The sequence below is a fragment of the Ambystoma mexicanum genome, chromosome 2q, assembly GCF_040938575.1.
Source record: "Ambystoma mexicanum isolate Mex_15411 chromosome 2q, UKY_AmexF1_1, whole genome shotgun sequence".
Taxonomy (NCBI): domain Eukaryota; kingdom Metazoa; phylum Chordata; class Amphibia; order Caudata; family Ambystomatidae; genus Ambystoma; species Ambystoma mexicanum.
Genome location: NC_090924.1, coordinates 745,767,412 through 745,786,682, shown reverse-complemented (window position 1 = coordinate 745,786,682; position 19,271 = coordinate 745,767,412). Strand labels below are relative to the sequence as shown.

General features: G+C 45.1%; 1 protein-coding gene across 1 annotated transcript in view; it reads right to left on the bottom strand.

Annotated features, from left to right (window-relative positions):
* Positions 1-19,271, bottom strand: part of UBE3C (ubiquitin protein ligase E3C) — a 2,658,557-nt gene that overhangs the window by 171,407 nt on the left and 2,467,879 nt on the right. The window contains exons 21-22 of the mRNA XM_069647972.1: positions 10,545-10,733; positions 10,382-10,448 (exon numbers count right to left, since the gene is read on the bottom strand). Of these exons, the coding sequence (XP_069504073.1) occupies positions 10,382-10,448; positions 10,545-10,733 (256 nt within the window). The remainder of the gene's footprint in view (positions 1-10,381; positions 10,449-10,544; positions 10,734-19,271) is intronic.

The window sequence follows — 19,271 nt, the reverse complement described above, 5'->3', positions numbered from 1 at the left end:
AGCTAAGGAAAGATGGACCAAGCATAAATCACAGATCAGAACTAAAAACCTCAAATTGCCGGTATTCCGGCATTTTAGGGACAATAATCACAATATCTCACAGATGGGATTTGCAGTACTAGAAGTGGTACATCCCTTACAAAGGGGAGGTGGCTTACCAAAATTACTTGCACAAAAGGAACTATACTGGATACATAGACTTGATGCAATGTCCCCTCTTGGCCTCAACGAAGACTACTACTTGGGTGCATTTATTTGAAACCTAATACTAACACACTACTCTTTCTAATGTCTCCACTACCTCTTCTAGTTATACTTGACATGTTCTAGTTAGAGATGTAACTGATAAAAGGATTGTATTAGATTGTGAACCACGCGTTTGGGCAGATGAACATTTTGTAGTGTCAGAGATACACACCAAAAAAATCGTTGACATGACTTGTTAATACCTGCTTTACTAACTTCACGACAACTATCAAACATTGATATATGTTCTGTGACACCTGATCAACAACCAAATTGTGCACCAGAAATGGGTAGTGAAGTGGCCTGGCTTTTACAACAGGATAATGGGAACGAATATATCCCGTTTGGGTAACTATGCTAGACTCTGTGACGCTAAAGAGTGAGCTTATTCTAGATTTCCATTCCTCGATCCTTTGTCCATGTTAATGATGTAACAGATCCGATGTATACCCACAGATTTTTAGACCTAGTATAATAATCTTCTCAGTACTTAACATCACTCTAAATTACATAAGGGTTTTCCGCTGAATTAACAACAGCGGGCTTATACTCCACAGTCCTCGTCATCCTCAAAGAATATCTTGGTGTTCTGATCGCTGGGTATCCTCTGTTTTCTTACATTTTAGCAGTAAGCTTCTTGTGAAAGTCCTACTCTTTATTCTTTCCCATGTTTGGGACATCGTTTAGATATTATAGCCTTTTTGCCAGACCTTAGCCAACTGCAGTTAGACATCATGCTCAGCGACTTTATTTTCTTTCATATTTTTCTCTAACACCATGAGACACGTACCACGACAGTATGCATTTGTCATATTTTGAATTCCCCCCTCTTTTCTCCCGGTCCGGGACCTCTCTCGGATAGAATTACCTTTTTGCTAAACTGGTGGCCTAGCCAAGCACAGCTAGGCTGCACGCATAGCTACTTCATCTTTGTTCTGAACTTATTAATACCCTGAGACACGGAAGACGCCTTTGGGCGCCAGTCACATTATAAGGAAGACTGGCCGTTTAACCTTGTTAATTAATATCTCTATTTTTTACGGTCCAGGTCCACGTGTGTAACTTTAACAGCTGTTTAATTCCTAAATCCCCAAACCTGCATTGATCATACAATACTTGGTGCACTGGCATTGCATTGTTATGCACCTACTATCCTTACTTTTACCTGTGTGGTCCATGTTTTTCTCAGTGGCCTAGCGCTCGCTAGTTTGGTTTGTTTACACATTACATCATGCACGCGCAAGCGTGATGGCGTCATGTTATAAACATCCCGGGCCACTAGTTCTTTTTTAACTACATACAAGTTTTATAAATACTTACCTAGGGACAGCCTTCATAGTTTCACAATCGTGATGTCCTATTTTAGATACTGCCTTGGGCACATTTTTTTAGTATACTCGAGTGTAAGGACGATGACGTGGCACGCGCATGCGCGTGATGACGTCACGCCATCAATTACAATATAAACACGTACGCCGTTACAAATGGCGTCGGATAACCTTTTGGACTCCGGTCTCCATTTGGCAGCGCTGTTGGTGAATAGGTAAGAACCTCCCTACCTCTTTGGTCTATCTGATATTCACAGGAGTTCTCATTGTGTAGAACCCTCTCCCCACAGGGCTATTTTTTCAATCCTTCCCATGTTATTTTCCCCTAGTCTCATTGGCAACCTGCAGAACCTGCTCACACGCCATTTCAATGGTCAAGTACTGGCTACCTTCCAAGATTTTTCGATCATCCTCTCTCTACCACAGGATGTTGGAACCACACTATGCTTAAGACGTTAAACCATTGTCCAGGAATACTGCAATTAGCTGTAAGTCATTTTCCTTTTACAGCCCCCTTTTTCTACACCATGCATAGAAAATTCACGTACTAGCTGCTTCTTATATCTACTCCCTTTTTGCAGATAAGAGTTTGCCCTCTAAACGTCTAGACCAGATTCTGCGATTGCCCGGGATCCCCGACCCAGACTTACCCCATTTTCTCTTGAAGAAATTTTATTGAAAAGCACAATGTTAGAGCTATTACTGTTATGGTTCTTTTTGTAGTCTCATGATCATACAGTTGATGTTGTGCTCAGCACCATTTATAAAGGAATTCCATGATACTGTCTTAGATCTTTACTTCAATCGAAATATAATGTTACTTTAACAGCTGACAAGATGTTTTTCACCTTTTGACTCTGTACCTTTAACTATGGATATCCAGCTTAAATAATGCCCATAGAAGCAGACTATATACCAATTGAAGTCTGTTGAAACGACTATTCCACAATGATTTGAATGGAAGCATCACTCTAATGTAAATATTGTACATATCTTTCTCTAGAAATATTGATTTGCCCCTGATGAAGAGTGTTGTACCACTCGAAACGCGTTGGGCCATCCACAGCTTCAACATCAAGAATTAAAATGAAGATTGGTTCTTGTGACCTAATTTGATTGAATGTTTATTTCTTTAGTAGTTGGGCCTTTTTTTAAATTGATTTAATACAAAGGTTCCCATTAATTCGATTAGAAACATTGTCTAAATAACAATCTAACTGTTGGTCTGGTTTTCCAGATATTACAAAGTGTGGAGGGGACGTGAGTTCCCAAATTGGGATCTTATTTTGTTTCTGGCGAAGACAGACTTAACAACAGGACTCTGAACTGGTAGTGATGTTGGCCTACCACAAAGCCTAGGTACTTCCCTTGCTTTAGACAAATGGGCATGTGAAAGTATGCATCCTGAAGGTCCAGTGGCACCAACCACTCTTGCAGATGAGGGCTGATCTGGGTCAAAATAGCTATCTTGAATGTGTCCTCTGAAGGTACAGATTCAACAGCCTCAGATCCAGGATCCGGGCTCGAAGCCCCCATCCTTCTTTGGTACCAGAAAATTGTTTTGATTACCATCCCTTGCTGAGCGTTTTTCCGTCAGCTCCCACGTCGACTGAGGGTGTATAGGCGCACCACGTCTACACCTCCAGCAGCAGAGCCTCCACAGCAGCACTGAATGGGCTCCTTCTTGAATCCCTAGTCCAGGCTCTATGTTAACTCAAACTGGACCTTTGGCCTGTATGGTGCTGAAAACCATATGGTATCAGAAATCTTGGTCATTATTCTCTGAAAAAATGCCTGAGATTTCCCTGGAGAAGCGATGATACAATGTTCATTTATGGAGAGGTGTCAAGTCGACTGGCCTCCTTGAGGAGGCCAGGCCTTTCAGGACCTCACCTTCCTCATAAAATTCTTCTGTGAGGTCGCTCTCCTCCTTACAACACATGGGTTACATTCCAAAAGGAACCAGCTCCCCTTCCACGTCAAAGATTTGGCCTATTTTGGACATAAATGGTCTCAACAGAAAACAGCATATTCTAGAGGACCTCGGGCGGTGTAGGTGCCGGGACATATCGTCACACTTGGGGTTCAGGCTTGATCCATCAGGCATACAGGAGTTCTGCCCTGCGAGGTCCCTACCGGTCTGAGGTAACGCGGCAGGGCCCATCGGAGGTAATGGCGCGTCAGACCCACAGTCTAAGCTGCGGAGGCTGAAGCCATTAGCGCCGGGGTCTTGATGAAGATGTCTGGCATCTTAGAGGATTAGGTAGGAAAACTTACCTGTGGTCCTGCTTCTGGGGAGTCCTTCAAAAGATGACTCTCCTTCTTGGAAGACAAAGAAGAAGGATGATGATGGGAAGAACCACTCAAGGAAAGAGACCTCTTGCGTTGCATCTTCTTCTCTTTAATTGCATGGGACCTGTCTTGGGACTGGTGCTCTACGACCTCGATCAAGACTGTACTCCTTTCCTTGTGGAAGTATGTGAAAAGTTTATTTGCCCTTTCCTGGTGGGCCTTGGGATTCGGACGATCCGCATTCCTGAGTATCATGCTTCTCCCCCAAGCAATAGAGACAATTCCTATGGGATCCGACAATGACATATGTTGGCTGCAATCTATGCAAGGTTTAAAACAAGAGGCCTTAGCAGGGTGGGGGACGTTTTTTAATTCGACAAAATGAAGAGCGTGTTCCTGAAGCGAACCGAGTGCATGGAAAAAAGGAACTAAGGTTACGGGTGCAGCACAGATACATACTGGCATTGACATTATGTCCGGGGTGGGGCACGTAGAGGCATCAAGCAGAGCCGCACAGTGCCCCCTGGTGGCAGACAAGTTTCTGAAGAAAGGCTAAACCGCAAACTAGAATATCATTGATGAGGAATCCAGGGAAGGAAATAATCCAAACAAATTTCAGGATAGCGCGTCCTACAGGCCTAGCGTGGGGTGGTCATGATCATGGTGCACCCAAATGTCAGTGGTCTCATGAGAACTAGTGGAATGACAGGAATTGGAGGGAATGCATACAGGAGTTTGAGTTTCACTCAATCCATGCTACCCCAGACCACCCCCTGTGGCGAAACATCCCTGGAGAAGAACAACTTGCACTTTCGGTTGACACTGAAGACAAATAGCTTTTCCTGAGTGGTCACCCACGCAGTGACAATCTCATCCAGAACTTCCAAACAGAGCTCCCACTCGCGAGAGACAGATTTCCACCTGCTCAAGGTGTCCATTACCACTTAAATGGTCCCAAAAAGTGTGGCCACAGACAGAGAGACATTGTTCACCAGAGCACACAAACACAGTTGCATCACTACTCTGCAACAACCCCACACCACCTCTCTTGTTGTGATAATACATGGTCACTGTATTGTCCTTTATCATCTGAGCACACACGCTCTGAGGCTCTGATGGCTGGCAGTTCTAGAAGTTTGATGTGCTTCAGCAGAGACCACAGTCTGCTCACCATCACATCGTTCAGATGAGCAACCCAACCTTTCAGGGAGTACTTTGTCTACGATGAATACTGTCAACAGACACCAAATGTGCTAAAAAAGCTCTCCCCTCAGCAAATTGTCTATGAGGGTCCATCATAAGATGTGCGATATTCTGACCAAGACCCTCAGAAGGTCCACTATGTTGCCCTAAAACTAACACCATTTATAGCAAATCAGTCACAGGAGCAACCTCATGCACAACGAGGCCTAGGATACCAAATAGTTAAAGAATTCCATGAGACTCAGAAGGTGCAAAAAAGCCAAGGTTGGCAACTACTGACTCTGCAAGACACAAACCATTTAAAAGATGTTTGCCATACGGTCCTCAGGAAGAAAGACTCTGCCCGAGCTACTGGACAGAACCACACCAATGAAATGGCAAGCTATGTAGCAGCTGACAAGTGTGGAGCAGGTGGGCCAACACCAGATCATGTCTGCAAGCCTGAATGAGCCAATGGTGCAGGGCGGGAAAGACATGCATTCAATCCATCCTGAGGCACTCAGCCACACAACTGAAAGTGTGGTGAAAACCCCTGGGGCTAAAGAAAGGGAGAAGGGCGGGACTGGTAAGGTACTAAAGTACTTAATGTGCTTTAGATGGATCGGCACATGGAAGTAGGAGTTCTGACGGTCCAGTGACACAGTCAGCCCTCCAGCTCAAGTAGCTCAATGTTCTTAGGCAAAGACCATCTTTAATTTGTCTCTGCGCAGGTACAAATTCAGAATCCTCAGATCCATAATGAAACGCAGGCCCCCCCATCTTTCATTGGCACCAAAAAATAAAGGGAGTACCAACCAATCTCTATTATGACCTTCATCAGAAACTGCAGAATCTCCTCCAACAGAGAGGTATGAAAGGACAAGAAAGGGATGGCCTGGTTGTTGTTGAATGAAAGAGGCAGTAACCCTGTGAAAACATCTGTAAGGCACATAATATGGTGCAGTAGTATTCCTAGAGTCACAAGGACAACACTCCCTGACCGGAGAAGAGTGGCAATGCCCAAATTAAAGGGGTTTTGTACCAGAGGTGGCAAAAGAGACTATGGAGGCAGAAACATTGCCTCTATGGGCATGTCAGATACATGTCTGATACATGTCCATTACTGTTACAAGATGGTCTTCTCGTCGTGGGTGATTGGAGACAAGTAACTGCGAATGCGTGGGTAACAAACGGTCCCTGTATGTCACTTGGCAGGAGAAACATTGCTGGTCCTGCTTGCCAGAGGGCACAAGTCCTTTGACTCTCTGGGCAAAAGCACTATAGGTCTAAACAACCTACGTTTGGGTGAGGGGGCAGAAGAATGCTGAACAGCTAAACATAGGGATGTCACCTTCCTGTTGGAGACCATAAATGTCCTCAAGGGATCATTGACCTTTGGCCAAATAGGTTGCCATCAAAGGACATGTTGGGCGCATGGATTGGACTTTCAGGTTGAACCCCCAAGTCCTCGTCCAAGAGGCATTCTGTAGAACCATACCAGTGCCCACGGAGTGTGTCACATAGTCATATCCATGCCTTTCTGCAAGACCTGGCATGCAGTCTCCTTGACATCCACCACCATAGATGTGAATTCTTCCTTTAACGTAGGCATGGGCAAGTTTTCTGTCGCTTCTGAGATTACATTTCACAAAGTGTGGGAGTACATGGCCAGTGCACAAGTCACATTCAGAGTCCTTAGTGCTAGACTACCAGATGCATAAACCTTGTGTCCCAGGGCATCCAGCATTTTACTTTTTCTGTCAAAGGGCAAAAACAGAAAAGGGCAGAGTTTGAGCCAACATTGGAGGCTTGGCCCACCGGACTCTCTGGGGTGGATTGAATAGATAGGAGACTGGGCAGTGTTTCTTTGCCAGTTCCCGGTCCTCTGCCGGAGCAGAAGCAGGTATCTGCATTACCACCCTCACAGGGTCAAGTACAGCGGGAATGAACGACCAGAATGTCTCCCTAGGTGGACCTTTCTCCAGGATATCCATACGGTCATACTGGACCAGAGGTTTCATTGGGACCGACACACACATTTCTACACCTTTGGCAACTATCCTGTGACAGAACATATTAGGCTTTCTGTAAGCTGAAGCTTGAATATAAAGCAAGCTCAGTTGAGGTGTCTAAACTACCAGCATTGTGCAAGTTGGAGGCCTGGTTAGCCAGGACATGGTCGCGACAATACAACTCAGCAGGAAAATCTCCCACCACTCCAAAGTCCAAGTTTCAAAACCATAAGGGACAGGATCCCCTTCCTCAACACAACATATGATTCAGCTTTTTGAAGAACTGAGAATTGGAGGCCGGAGCAAGGTTCAGCGAGGTCTGTTGCTGAAGGTAAGGAAGTCTGGGCCCAAGCCTCTAAGCCTCTTAGCACAGAGTTGGAGCCCAGCTATGTTGGAGGGGAGCAGTGTCTATAGATGAGGTTGGGATTGAGGCAGCAGGCTTGCGGTTGTGATCAAAAGAGGTGCAGCACTGAGACCTTTGCAAAGATGTTGAACATTTGGTGTCTGTGCCTCCAACTGCTACAGTGTAGAGGAGCTTGTGGGGAACATTAACTTAACTTCCTTCGGAGGTGGGCCCCTCTGAGGTACCATTCATCATCCCTGCAATGGGAGTGATTTCTTCATTTTTCTGGAGGAAGAGGATGAATAGTGCTTTGAGGAGTCAATCAAATCAAATGAAGTCCTCTTGCAGTGCCTTTTCTTCGTCTTTCCCATTTTGTCTCCATTACGAGACTGGGGCTCCTCATGTTCATCTCATAGTCCCATAATGTCTTGACCCAAAGGCTTTTAAGGCAGCAATTCTGATGTACTTCACTTCCAGCCCTTGTAGAAACCCGGAGAGGCTGAGGGGAATTAAAAACCTCAAGGAAACCAGATAAATGCAATGACATGCAAAAACGTGTGTTTGGCTGGTTCACCTAGCTAGAACATGCAATGAGAAATGTGGTTTCAGTAGGAATTTGCAGGTTTTTTGTTGTGTGTTGAGAGCAGGCTTTGCATGTGAAAAAACAGAACGAAGGCAATGGGGTGCGGTGCCAGCTACTTATAGCACCATCGACCTCACGTCCTGACATGGAAATTGAGAGCGTTGCGGGACATTGACGCCGATGTCGCATGGCACCCCCTGCAGTCTAAATATTTTTCTAAGAACTGCTTAGCAGGAAACATATCTAAGATGAGGAATGCATAGGAGCGCACAATCCATTAGAAATGTGGGTTCAGCAGGAATTTGCAGGGTTTTTGTCCTAAGTCTTAGGGGAAATTATTGGCAGAGTGAAAAGGATAATAAAATGGAATGTCTCTTCTTTTTTAGAGCCTTTTGGGGTGGTAGGCATCTTGAGCACTTTGAGTGGGAAGCGTCAGGAAAGAAGCAGACCTATAATCTCCACTTCTGGTAGCACTTGTGCTCCAGACAGGCTCAGGGAATGCCACAAGCATTGTCATGCTACATCCATCGCTGCCTCATATTACAATTACTCTGCCACATCTACTTTAAGAGGGTTGTAATCTTTTTAAATGTTCCAAACCTATAAATATATTGAAATATACAGTGACAGAAACCCAATGCATCTTTAAGTTCTCTCCTAAAGGTACATGACAATTCTGAAGAAAAGGAAAGCACCCTATGTTGACCTCAAAATCAGTCAACAGAGAGACAGACCTTTTTGTCACATTCGTCCAAAATGTAGACTAGGTGAGGCATATACAGATATAGGTGTTCAATATTTTTGGAAACAAAAATAAGTCACTTAAGTTAAATCAGGGAAAACCTGACAGGAAGAGAGGCAGTGTCATCTTGAAAATTGCCTTCAAAACCTGGCATAATAAAATTTAATGACAAACCTGACCGCAGAATATTTAATATAGCTGGTATTGAACAAGGAACCATCTCAGAGCTGGAAAATCTACTTATCCCAGTGGTGGTGGTTCCTTGATAAACTTCCCAACACATCTCACTAGAATATACCTCTCTCCTATAGACTCCATCTTAGCCACAAAGTGAAAAGCATGATATTTTATGTTGACTGCTTGTAAATGACATTACAAACAGAATCCTACTCCGCCCTGCATCTGCCTTTACAGAATTGATAGCTGCTGAAGTTATTTGAAGCATTTTACTCAAAATATTGTATAACCTTTCCGATACTTTCAAAATCCTAATAGTTGTGCCCAAGATATGAACACAGAGAGAAACAGTTCCTGGGTGGCTCACTTGTTGAACAGGCAGCATTCGTTTTATCTTACAATAGCACAGCAGAATGGTCGACAACAGGAGTAAGTCGATCAGTACAGGATAAGTGAATTATTTTAACAAGATTTCAAGACCTCAAGACCGGGAAATCGCTGACCCTGGTGTGACCAACTCTCTAAAAATTGCTTTTACAAACCAGATGCTGCCTCAGAAATTAGGCTTCACTGGTATTCAAAAATATGTAGGTGAAGGTTGCAAAATGTTGAAGAATTCTAGAGACTCCATACACTCAAGAAATTGTTACATATTAAGATTAGAAATCACGAAATTCTAAACTAAATCAGAGTGAACACAATCATTCTTAGGCTCATCATCAACCATTTGGAACTTTCATCCACCTTACCTTTACACACCACCAGAAGGTACCACCAATCAATCTTTTGACAAAACCAAATCACTTTCGCATGCACCTTCCACTCGTAGAAGCCACACAGTCAATTTTCAATCCCTGCAATATAACAAATATCCTCTTCTCTAGTCCCTCTGTCCCATTTCCTGACCCGCTAATTCCCCTCTTTTTACCCATTCTCTCATGAACATAAATATTTTACATTTGTCTACACTATCCATTAAGCAGTCTTCTCCTCGGATTGAAAGGAGAGGATCGGTTTTTGCCCTCAGGGTTAGTCTAGACTCTTAGGAACAAGCCATATGGATTATCTCTCCTGTAAGGGCCCAACCTTCAACAATAAACTGCTACAATTGTTCATTGTCATACTGAAACCCAAGGTACCACCTACATGTTTGTCCACCTTTGACATCAATCTTGAGCACTTGTCATAGGTTTTAAACCCCAAAGTCCTATTGGTCATTTCAGAAGGCAAACCAATGAATACAATGAAATTTAAAACAATTACATATTTCAAACTTGTGTAAACAACAATACTGTTTTATTTGGGCATGTAAGGCCACTTACATTCCCTAGAGTGGCAACCACTTCTGAGCACAGTTGTGCAACCTCATGCAATGTATGTGGCGTCTCCCAACACCATGAGCGTGGAAAAGAATTTCTGCGGTCTGTGAGTTTCACAGCGACATGTGGAAAACGTACACAAAAACAACAAACGCACCTGAATAGTTTGTAAAGGCTTTTAGGTCTTCCAGACTGATGGGTACTTGTGCACCGGAAATTGAAACCTAAACGGAAGGAACATCAAGATAATTATTTCTGTGAAACAAAATGTTTAGCGATAATTTGCAGGTATTTGATTAAATAGAACTACTTTTCTGTACCTGAATTTCTTGCTGATCAAACATTCTAAGCCACTCAAGATTAACCACATTGGCTAGACCCTGTCGGAATGCAAGACAGTGAGGCCTGATCTGTTTATTGAGCCGGTAATCTGCTACAAGATGTATATAGGCTATTCTATTGCCACTGGTGACTGGAATATCTTTCCCACCTGTTTTCAATTCAACCACCTGTAAAGAGAAGAATAAATAGATTTTCAATGTTGGATGGCAGACATGTTACTGGAGGTCATAATTATACATGTTTCCATTTTGTAAATCAAACACACTTACACTGCATGTAAAAATAACTGTACTGAAAATGAACTTCAATTTTTACAATGGATGCCTTGCTGATGTGTGGCATTTGACCCTAAGGAAAATATAAAGGAATGCACAATCATTGTGTGTTGTGGTCAAAAGAATATTAAAGCAGAAATACATCAATAGTTAGCGATTGGGATGAGTCTGTGTACCTAGAAATGTTTGCACAGCAAAATGAAATGTGGGAATGATACACACCTTTCTAACAGATAGCTAGTTCACACCTCAAACAGCATCAACAGTGGCTGCTTGCCCTCATTCTCTACGAGGAGATCTGTTACAACCCAGAATATGAGTCTGTGAGACAGTGTTTGTAGCGACTTCCATTGTAGAATGCAATACTTTCCATGCATACGGTCAGTACAGGACGTTCAGACCGGTCACAGTCCATAAGCGTTTCTCTTTAGTTACCATGGGTTTGAGACTCTTTGAAAAGACAATAGAACTTTTTCTGTCTACTTTAATTGTGTGAGACTTTTATATAGATGTACAGGAAGAACCTAAATAAGGATCACAGAGTATCAAACAGATTTTGATTCCATGTGCAATGCAAGTGCACATTTAAGTCTCACTAATTTTAAATTGATTTGGTTGACATTGACTTAAAATGAGTGCAGACAGCACATGTTTTATAGCTTACAACATTGTCAAAATGCACTAAACAATTTTAATATTTTAATTGCTTTGTCTGTGAAGGCATCAGGAAGTAGACACAGACACCGGAATAACATATGGGCTATAAACTTTTATTTAACTCAAAAGGCGGGTTGGAAAAAGGCCTAACTTGCCCTATGCTAAGGTGGGATTTCCCTACCTAAAGGAAACTAAAGATAGTCTGTGTCAGAAAGGCCAAAGCAAATATCTGTCTGTGTCCAAAACCTATACTTGCCCTCACGTCTATTTATATACAATGTGTAGGGATGTCAGCATCAACATAAATAGTGTTCAAATGAAAGTTCAGAGCTTCTTCCAGCTCTTGGCTTGCAAAAGGATTTCCCTTCCCCAAGTTCAAACAGTTCACAACACTGAGGGTTTTCCTTCCACAAGAGTTCACGTCTTTCAGCTTTCCAAAATAATATAATTCCTTGGGACACTTCCGGCTCGGTTACTTTTCACCAGTTCAGTTCCTGGAGTTCAGATCGCACAAAAGTTAAACACAAGCTTCTATATGGCGGCGTTCAGTATCTTTCTCGTAGAGAGGGTCACTCAGCCTATGCGCAGTTGTCAGACCACACGGTCCACCCTTTACAGGTCACGCAACTGATACAACTAACTTGTTTCCTCTTCACAGGCACGTTGCCACTGCTTCAGGTTTAAAGTGTTGTTTGATTCACTCTCATATCACTTCTTAATGTTGTATCTTGGATTGTTTTTCCACCAATCAGTTATTGCACATATTCTCCTGTCTCTTGCCAAAGCTTGTTTTCTCATATCATATTCTCGTGGCTCTTGCCAATACTTGCTCATCAATGCTTGATTTCCCAAATCACACAATTCCTTTTCTCAGAAAGTTTCACAAAACATGCTTTCAACCAGATCGGTATTCAAAAGTGCTTTTTCAATTTCATTCAGTTCGCTATTCATTACTGGCTTTACGTTCATGCCTGCCAACCCAGGGTCCCCCTTTGCTTGGTTGACTCACCGGTCGGAGCTAACGGTGTCCAGCGAAGCTTCCAGTCACCACAAGCACTCCCTCTCTCGTGCAGTGCCTCGCAATGTCTCCCCTGCGGCTCTATGTCGCTTCGCTCACCACGCCGATGCTCTCTCGCAGCCCAGGACTCACACAACAGCTTCGGCTGGTCACACCGGTTCCCTTCTCGCAGTTTGCCACCTGCCTCCAACTTCTTTCAGCTTTGCGTCCCGCTTTGCATCTTTCAGAAGTCCTTCAGCGCTCCGCTTGCCATGTCGTCTTCCAGGAGAGGTCTGCTTTCACCCAGCAGTCCATAGACCTGCTTCCACAGCAGAGTCCATTTTCCCAGTGCTTCCTACTTTTAAAGTTCCCGCATGGTTGATTGATCTAAAAAGGACTAGACCACTCACAATTGGATTGGGAGCCTAAATTACTCTTGTTGGCCTCCTCCTGGTCCCATTACACAATTAGTGTTTGTATGTGCCTGTACTAATAAAGTGAGGATGTGTTTCTCTAGTTGGTCTGTTCCTCGTCCCAGTACCAAACTGGTGTTTCTTGGGGAATGTTTTAGGGTTAAAATAGGGAAAGGATCGACAATAGCCTACAAAGGCTTGAGGGACAGAAGATTTGTTCTGAAAGGGAAATGGGGGATACCATCCCCCATCTAAGGGTGCCCCATCCCCACTCCCCAAGTCTACTCCACCCAGGTGAACCTCCCTCGTATATCCACCCCCAGGGTCAGTATCCAAGAGCGATGGCCTGTCCCTGGCCACCCGGTAAGAGGATATATTGGGGAGAGAGGCGAGTACGCCCTCAGGTTCCTCACAGGTCAAAATGTTTAAAACACATTGGGCCTCATTAAGGGTCAGGCGATACCGGCAGGTTGCGCCGGACCCGTAATAATTTGCTGGCGCCTGACCTCCCGATGCCACGGCTCATTAAGAGTCTGGCTTCCAGGAAGTAGGCACCGTTATATTTGTTAATCCCCATTCGCATAGAGTCCTATTGGACTCTATTGGAGTGGGCGTATGGGAGTACCGGCACTGTTAGCAACGGTGCCGGTGCTCCCGTGAAGAGTTTTCCTACCATGGCTACTGCACCCGGCAGGGCCAGCACCCTTGTTTCCGGACCGACAAGCTTATAATGAGGCCCATTGTATCTTTAACAAATTTGCCATGCACTTTATGATTAAATGAAACATTGCAAAATGTTTGCTGCATTTCTCAACATTGTAGAACCAAATGACTGCTTATTTCATTGCTTGATTGTTAGGCAGAAACCTGTGCAGTTCCCTTAGGGACCACTGCAAAAAGTTTAAGACTACAGGTCTTGGCAGTAAACCCAATTGGTAGCAGTCTGTACGACCCAGATTTACCTGGTAGCTGTGGCTGAGCAGTCAGACTTCTCTCAAGAAGAGTTAGGCAGTATATAGAGTATACACATTAGGTACAAAAATACAGTAGCACAAGCAAACACTGACCAGAGGTTGGGTATAAAAGTATATAATTATTTATTTAAAAACACACTTATAAAAATACACTGGCACTAATATGTCAAGCAAGTTCAAACACAGTCACTAGAAATATATACACCTCCCTGATTAATTATTCGACAAGTCTTAGGAAAAGAACACCACTTATTATCAATACAAAGGTGAGCGCTTAACCAAGATGGCACTCCAATAAGTATTTAAAAAGGGAGGGAAAAGGCAGAATTAGGAAAGCACACAATACCAACACTTTTAAAAGAACCACAGCAAGTCAAGAAAGGCAGAGCCTACTGTAGAGCAAAAAGTTCATAGGCCAGGCCCACTCTTGGAGAGCAAGGCGGAATGTGCCCAAGTGACATGATGCCTACCCCCGGGCATCCGGTTCAAGCCAATCAGCCCCGGGAGCAGGCATCCAGATATTCAATAAAATCCCAGCAGCCCCGGCTGGGGGCTGTCTGGGTTCAGTGCTGGCGCCTTAGGCGCCAGGCTCATAATAGAAATCAGTCCTGGTGCCATAGGCGCCAGGCTCATAGACTTTACTTACCTCATGCAGACCTTGCTGCAAGTGAATCCAAGCCAACGTGAGGCCTGGATGGGACTATTTTACTACAGGGACTATTTTTTTACTCGGGTGTGGTTCTAGGGACTTCTTACCTGGAACTACTTTGGAGGCTATTTAAACCACGCCCGAACAGTAGCACATGCTTCGCGTTATTCTGCATCCAGCAGCGTAATGCTCACTGTGCCTGCAGTCAGCATCCAGTCTTCAGCCACGCCCGTCTCAAATCCAGAGCTCCTAGCAAAAGCAGAAAGAAGAAGGAAAGGTTATAACACATATTATTTCAATCCTTGCCTGAATTCCGGATCCATCACGTCTTCGAACTTGAAAAGGACACTATTCTGCACGCGTCGCATCGCCAGCTGCAGCGCCCCGCCATACTCACCAGTCCTCACAGCATTTTTCGATCCGGCGCAGCCTCCATCATTATCTTTGCCGAATTCCACCATCTAGGGGACAAAAGAAACAGAAGGTGAGCCGAGAGAGCCAACAAATACAACCTCTCCACATAGACTTACCTGATAAAAACAACCGGAGGCATTATTCTGTAACAAACCGCAACTTCTTACGCCGCACCTGTAAGGAGAGAGAAACCAGCAATTTAAATACACGCATCTTTTACCGGACAGTGTTGGGTAATACAGACTCTTACCTGAACACCATCAGCTGCCACAAGATAATCTTCCCTTGGACCCAGCTGCAACACAAGAAAGGAATGTACAAAAGTGAACATTGGACATATTGAACTCTTTGAACTTATACGTACGGGTTCTCGCCTGGAACCTCGGAGTCAATATTCATCCGGAACTCTTCCAACGCCTTCAAACCAGTGAAGTAACTGGTATCTACGCGCCCCTGCATTCCACGCAGGATGGAGAGCTCATCATTTAAAAACATAAGGTGATCTTACTGAAAGTGAATATCGGTGGTGATTAGTGGGGAGAACAGTGGGGTGCCATTACTAGAATCCACGGGTGGCTAAATCCATTTCTCCACTTGCAGGAGAATACTTCTACGGGTCAAGCTGACGGGATTAGGCGGTCCAGTCCAGTCTGTCATCTCTGCACTACGCTTCACATTGGAGGAGGTCGCAGCTGTCCGGGTCCGATCGACACCCCTGTGGGAGCCAGGTGAGCGTAACACCAAGATCACACAGTTGAAGTACACTTTAAAAGTCTTTGCAGATAGTTCAATAGGAGTTGGATCAGTTCATAAAAGTTAGTTAACAGGTCCCAGGTCACCCCAGGATAGAGAGTCAAGGATTTACGGGACACCTTGACAGTCTGTTGCAAGGGAGACCAGGCTGGACACAGTACCTGAAATGGTGAGAAAGCTCCAGCGGGGGCAGTTGTTCCTGGCAGTGAGTGCAAGTCGGTGCTTCGTCCAGGGGAATAGAAGATCTCGACGTGGAGGAAAGCTGGAGGTCGTTGCACTGCCAGGGAAGAAACCAGTCACAGAGTTTCCCGGTTAAAAGGTACTACCCTTTTATTCACGGTACTGGTGAAGCGTGGCTATCCGGCCGCCGGGGTGCTTGGCACGGGCGATTCGACCACGAGACGATCCAGGAAGGTAAAAAGAGGGCGAACTGGTTAACCCCACCAATTCAAAGGAAGAAGACTCTCCAGGATGAAGATCTTCTTTGTCGTCGGGAAGTGGTGAGTCGGTTCAGCAGGGCTCCACCGGTGGTGTCGTCATTGCAGGACGGCTCAGCTTCTCCCTCTTCGGATTCTTTAGGTCCTGTGGTGACTTCTGAAGTTCCAGTCCCCAAAGCCGTGCTTTTATGCAGATAACCCCCATTCATCAGTACTAGCTGTCACTCGAACATGCTAAGTCGTGAGTCGGGCGGCTCACCACTGGGCCAATCACACAAGAGTGCGACTTGAGTTGCCGAGGCAACTCAGTCCAGGGTGCCTATTCCCCCCTCCCACACATCCTGTAGACCCAGACAGAGTGGCACCACTTTTGGAGACTTCTGTGCAGAAGCCCGCCAAAAGTGGAACAAAGGGCTCGACTTGGGTTGGAGTTACAGAAGCGAACACAAACGCCATTTTAAAACCGAGTCCTGGGAAAAAGACCCAACCGGGGAATAAGTATTAAATAAATAAATAACCCGGCGGTATCTTTAACATTGCACCAAAAAAGTGGTGTGTTTAAAATGAATGGGAAAATCCTATAGGAAATATTCCGGTGGAATATTTTGCGTGGTAACCACTGCCACCAGCCAGAAACTCGACGAGGGGGGACTGCACAGTGCCCCCTCGAAAAACAGACCCAGGGGCAATCTAATTACCCCTACCAGTAGTTCCATAATATGATGGTTTGTACTGGTTCTGTTCACAATTTAAGACTAGTAAAGTCAATGGTGACGTTACATGCCCTGGGAGACAGTAGTCAGTCCCAGGGTATGGAGTCTACATTTGGGGGTCACTATGACACCCCTGTGTTACTGCACTGAGAGTGCTGTGTAACACACTTACCAAAAACACATGAAGCCCTATGGAGTAAAAGACCCCATAGCCCATAAAACACATTACAAAGTCAAAGGACATTCTCAAATCATGCCTAAGAGTGGAAGAAAAAGAGTCTCACTCTTAGCAGGAGAAAAAAATAAACCCCAAAAATCCAGCAAAGCTGCTGGGGGACTCCCTAGGTTTGGGAAATTAGCCTATAGAGAGAATTCTCCCTAACATTAATTTGTTATTAAAAAGACCTTAAAACTTTAGAAATTTCCAACAGTGACTTATAAGGATATTACGTAAACTGGCAAATTCAAATTTTTACAACCAAGGTCAAATCATTTTGCTCAAAGCTTTTGACAAAGTATATCAACATTAATACAATTTGCTGATTCCAAGATGGCCGCCACTGGGAGAGCACTGGGATCGATGCTCTCCTGAACCTCGGGACACTAACTACAGTTAATTGAGCATCATCGCCTTCCCCAGGCACCAGATGCTGTAGAGGAAGAGCCTGTGGAGCTGGGAGTCAACTCGAATTCCCTCCACCCTCAAGAAAGACCTGCTTTCTGGAACTGAGGGATGCCGACAGTGTAGTCGAGTGGCAGAGCTGTGCCCGCACCCAGCTGAGGCCATAAACTGAGGCCTGCGACCTCGTGGGGCTGAGCAAGCCGCATGGACACCAAAGGGAGGTGTTCGAGGAGGCCCCGGGGCCCCGCTGGGGTGAGCCCAGCATCACCGGCGGCCTACGCAGTGAGATGCTACTTGGACGATAGGAAGAGGGCAAAGGAGAGAGGAAGGGCAAGCAGAGAGGGAACTCTCGACTACAGAGGGATCCGAGCCCTAGAAGGAGTTCACCAGCATGCAATATCTCACCACACCGGGAAACATCAGGGTGGTGAGTCTTGAGCAGGAGCACCCATATAAAGGGAGGCTTGGCGGGGGGCCCCACGCTATGGGAATAACCCATAGTTGGGGACAGCCGGAGGGTACAAGCCCTATACCAGAAACATTGGACACCACTAGCATATCAGGGGCCCTGGCACCCCCCTCACTCCCTACGGAACTAACCATACGTCCAACGGATAGGGGGCAAATCACGGGAACAAAACAGCACGTGAGGCGAGGAGAGGACAAACGCATTCCCCAGAAGTGCAAGAGGGCTATAGGACCTAAGAAAAAGCAACCAGGTAATATCGTAAAATGCCCACCATTCTAGCTTTATATACCGCTAACTTTAGAAAGCCAATTTGGAACACGCCGTCCCTCTAGGATAAGGAAAATCAGAAGAAATACTGGGGGAACCAGACTATGTATATTGGAAAAAGCAAGCAGGTGCTCGGCCCTAGCGACGGAAGGCGTGCCCAGGAGGAAGAGGGACAAGCGAAAATGACCAAGACTAGGGGAAAGGACATGACACCAGCTCAAAGGGTCCCAGGAAACCCCCAGAGAGCAACCTCCAGAGGATGCGAAGTAAAGAAGTCAGTTCACCACAGGGACCGCAACTGGGCCAGGAACAAACAGACCAGGGAGATCTCCAAACGGAAGAAGGCCAAGACCAAAATGTGACGCAGTCACTACTCAAGCAATACTTTAGCGACTTTGGAACAGAATCGCAGACACAGTCCAGAAGCAAATGACCTTAATGAGAGATGACCTGGCGTCAGTGCTTCAGAAGATAAAGCGCGATGCGGATAAAATGGGGGAAAGGGTGGACACTAATGAAACAGCAATACAAGACCTGACGGAGGACTCAAGGAAGACAGAAACCTGGGTGGAGCAATTGGCAACCGCGACCCATAACCTTGAGCTCCAGAACGAAGACCTAGAAAATAGGTCAAGGAGATCAAACATCCAAATTAAAAATCTGCCTGAGGACGTCCCAGATAATGACCTGGAAACTGTTGTGAAAGGCACCTTTGTGGACCTACTAGATCCAGAGGAGAAGCCAGAAGTTAGGATTGACAGGATCCACACAGTAGGTCCCCGAAGAACAGAACCAGAGGCACGGCCTAGAGACGTACTGGCAGCCCTCCAAGACTATAAAACAAAGGAGCAGATTATGCAAACATCTAGGATGGCGAAACAAATACCCTACCACAGGTCTGAACTATCGCTGTTCCAAGACCTGTCCCAGATAACTTGGGCCAAAAGGAGCAAAATAGCTCCAGTCCTGAGAGTACTTCAGGGCAAGGACATCAGATACCATTTGGTTTGTTGTTTGAGTGGCAGCAATATCGGATCACGTCCTTTTAAGAGCGAGCATCTTGGG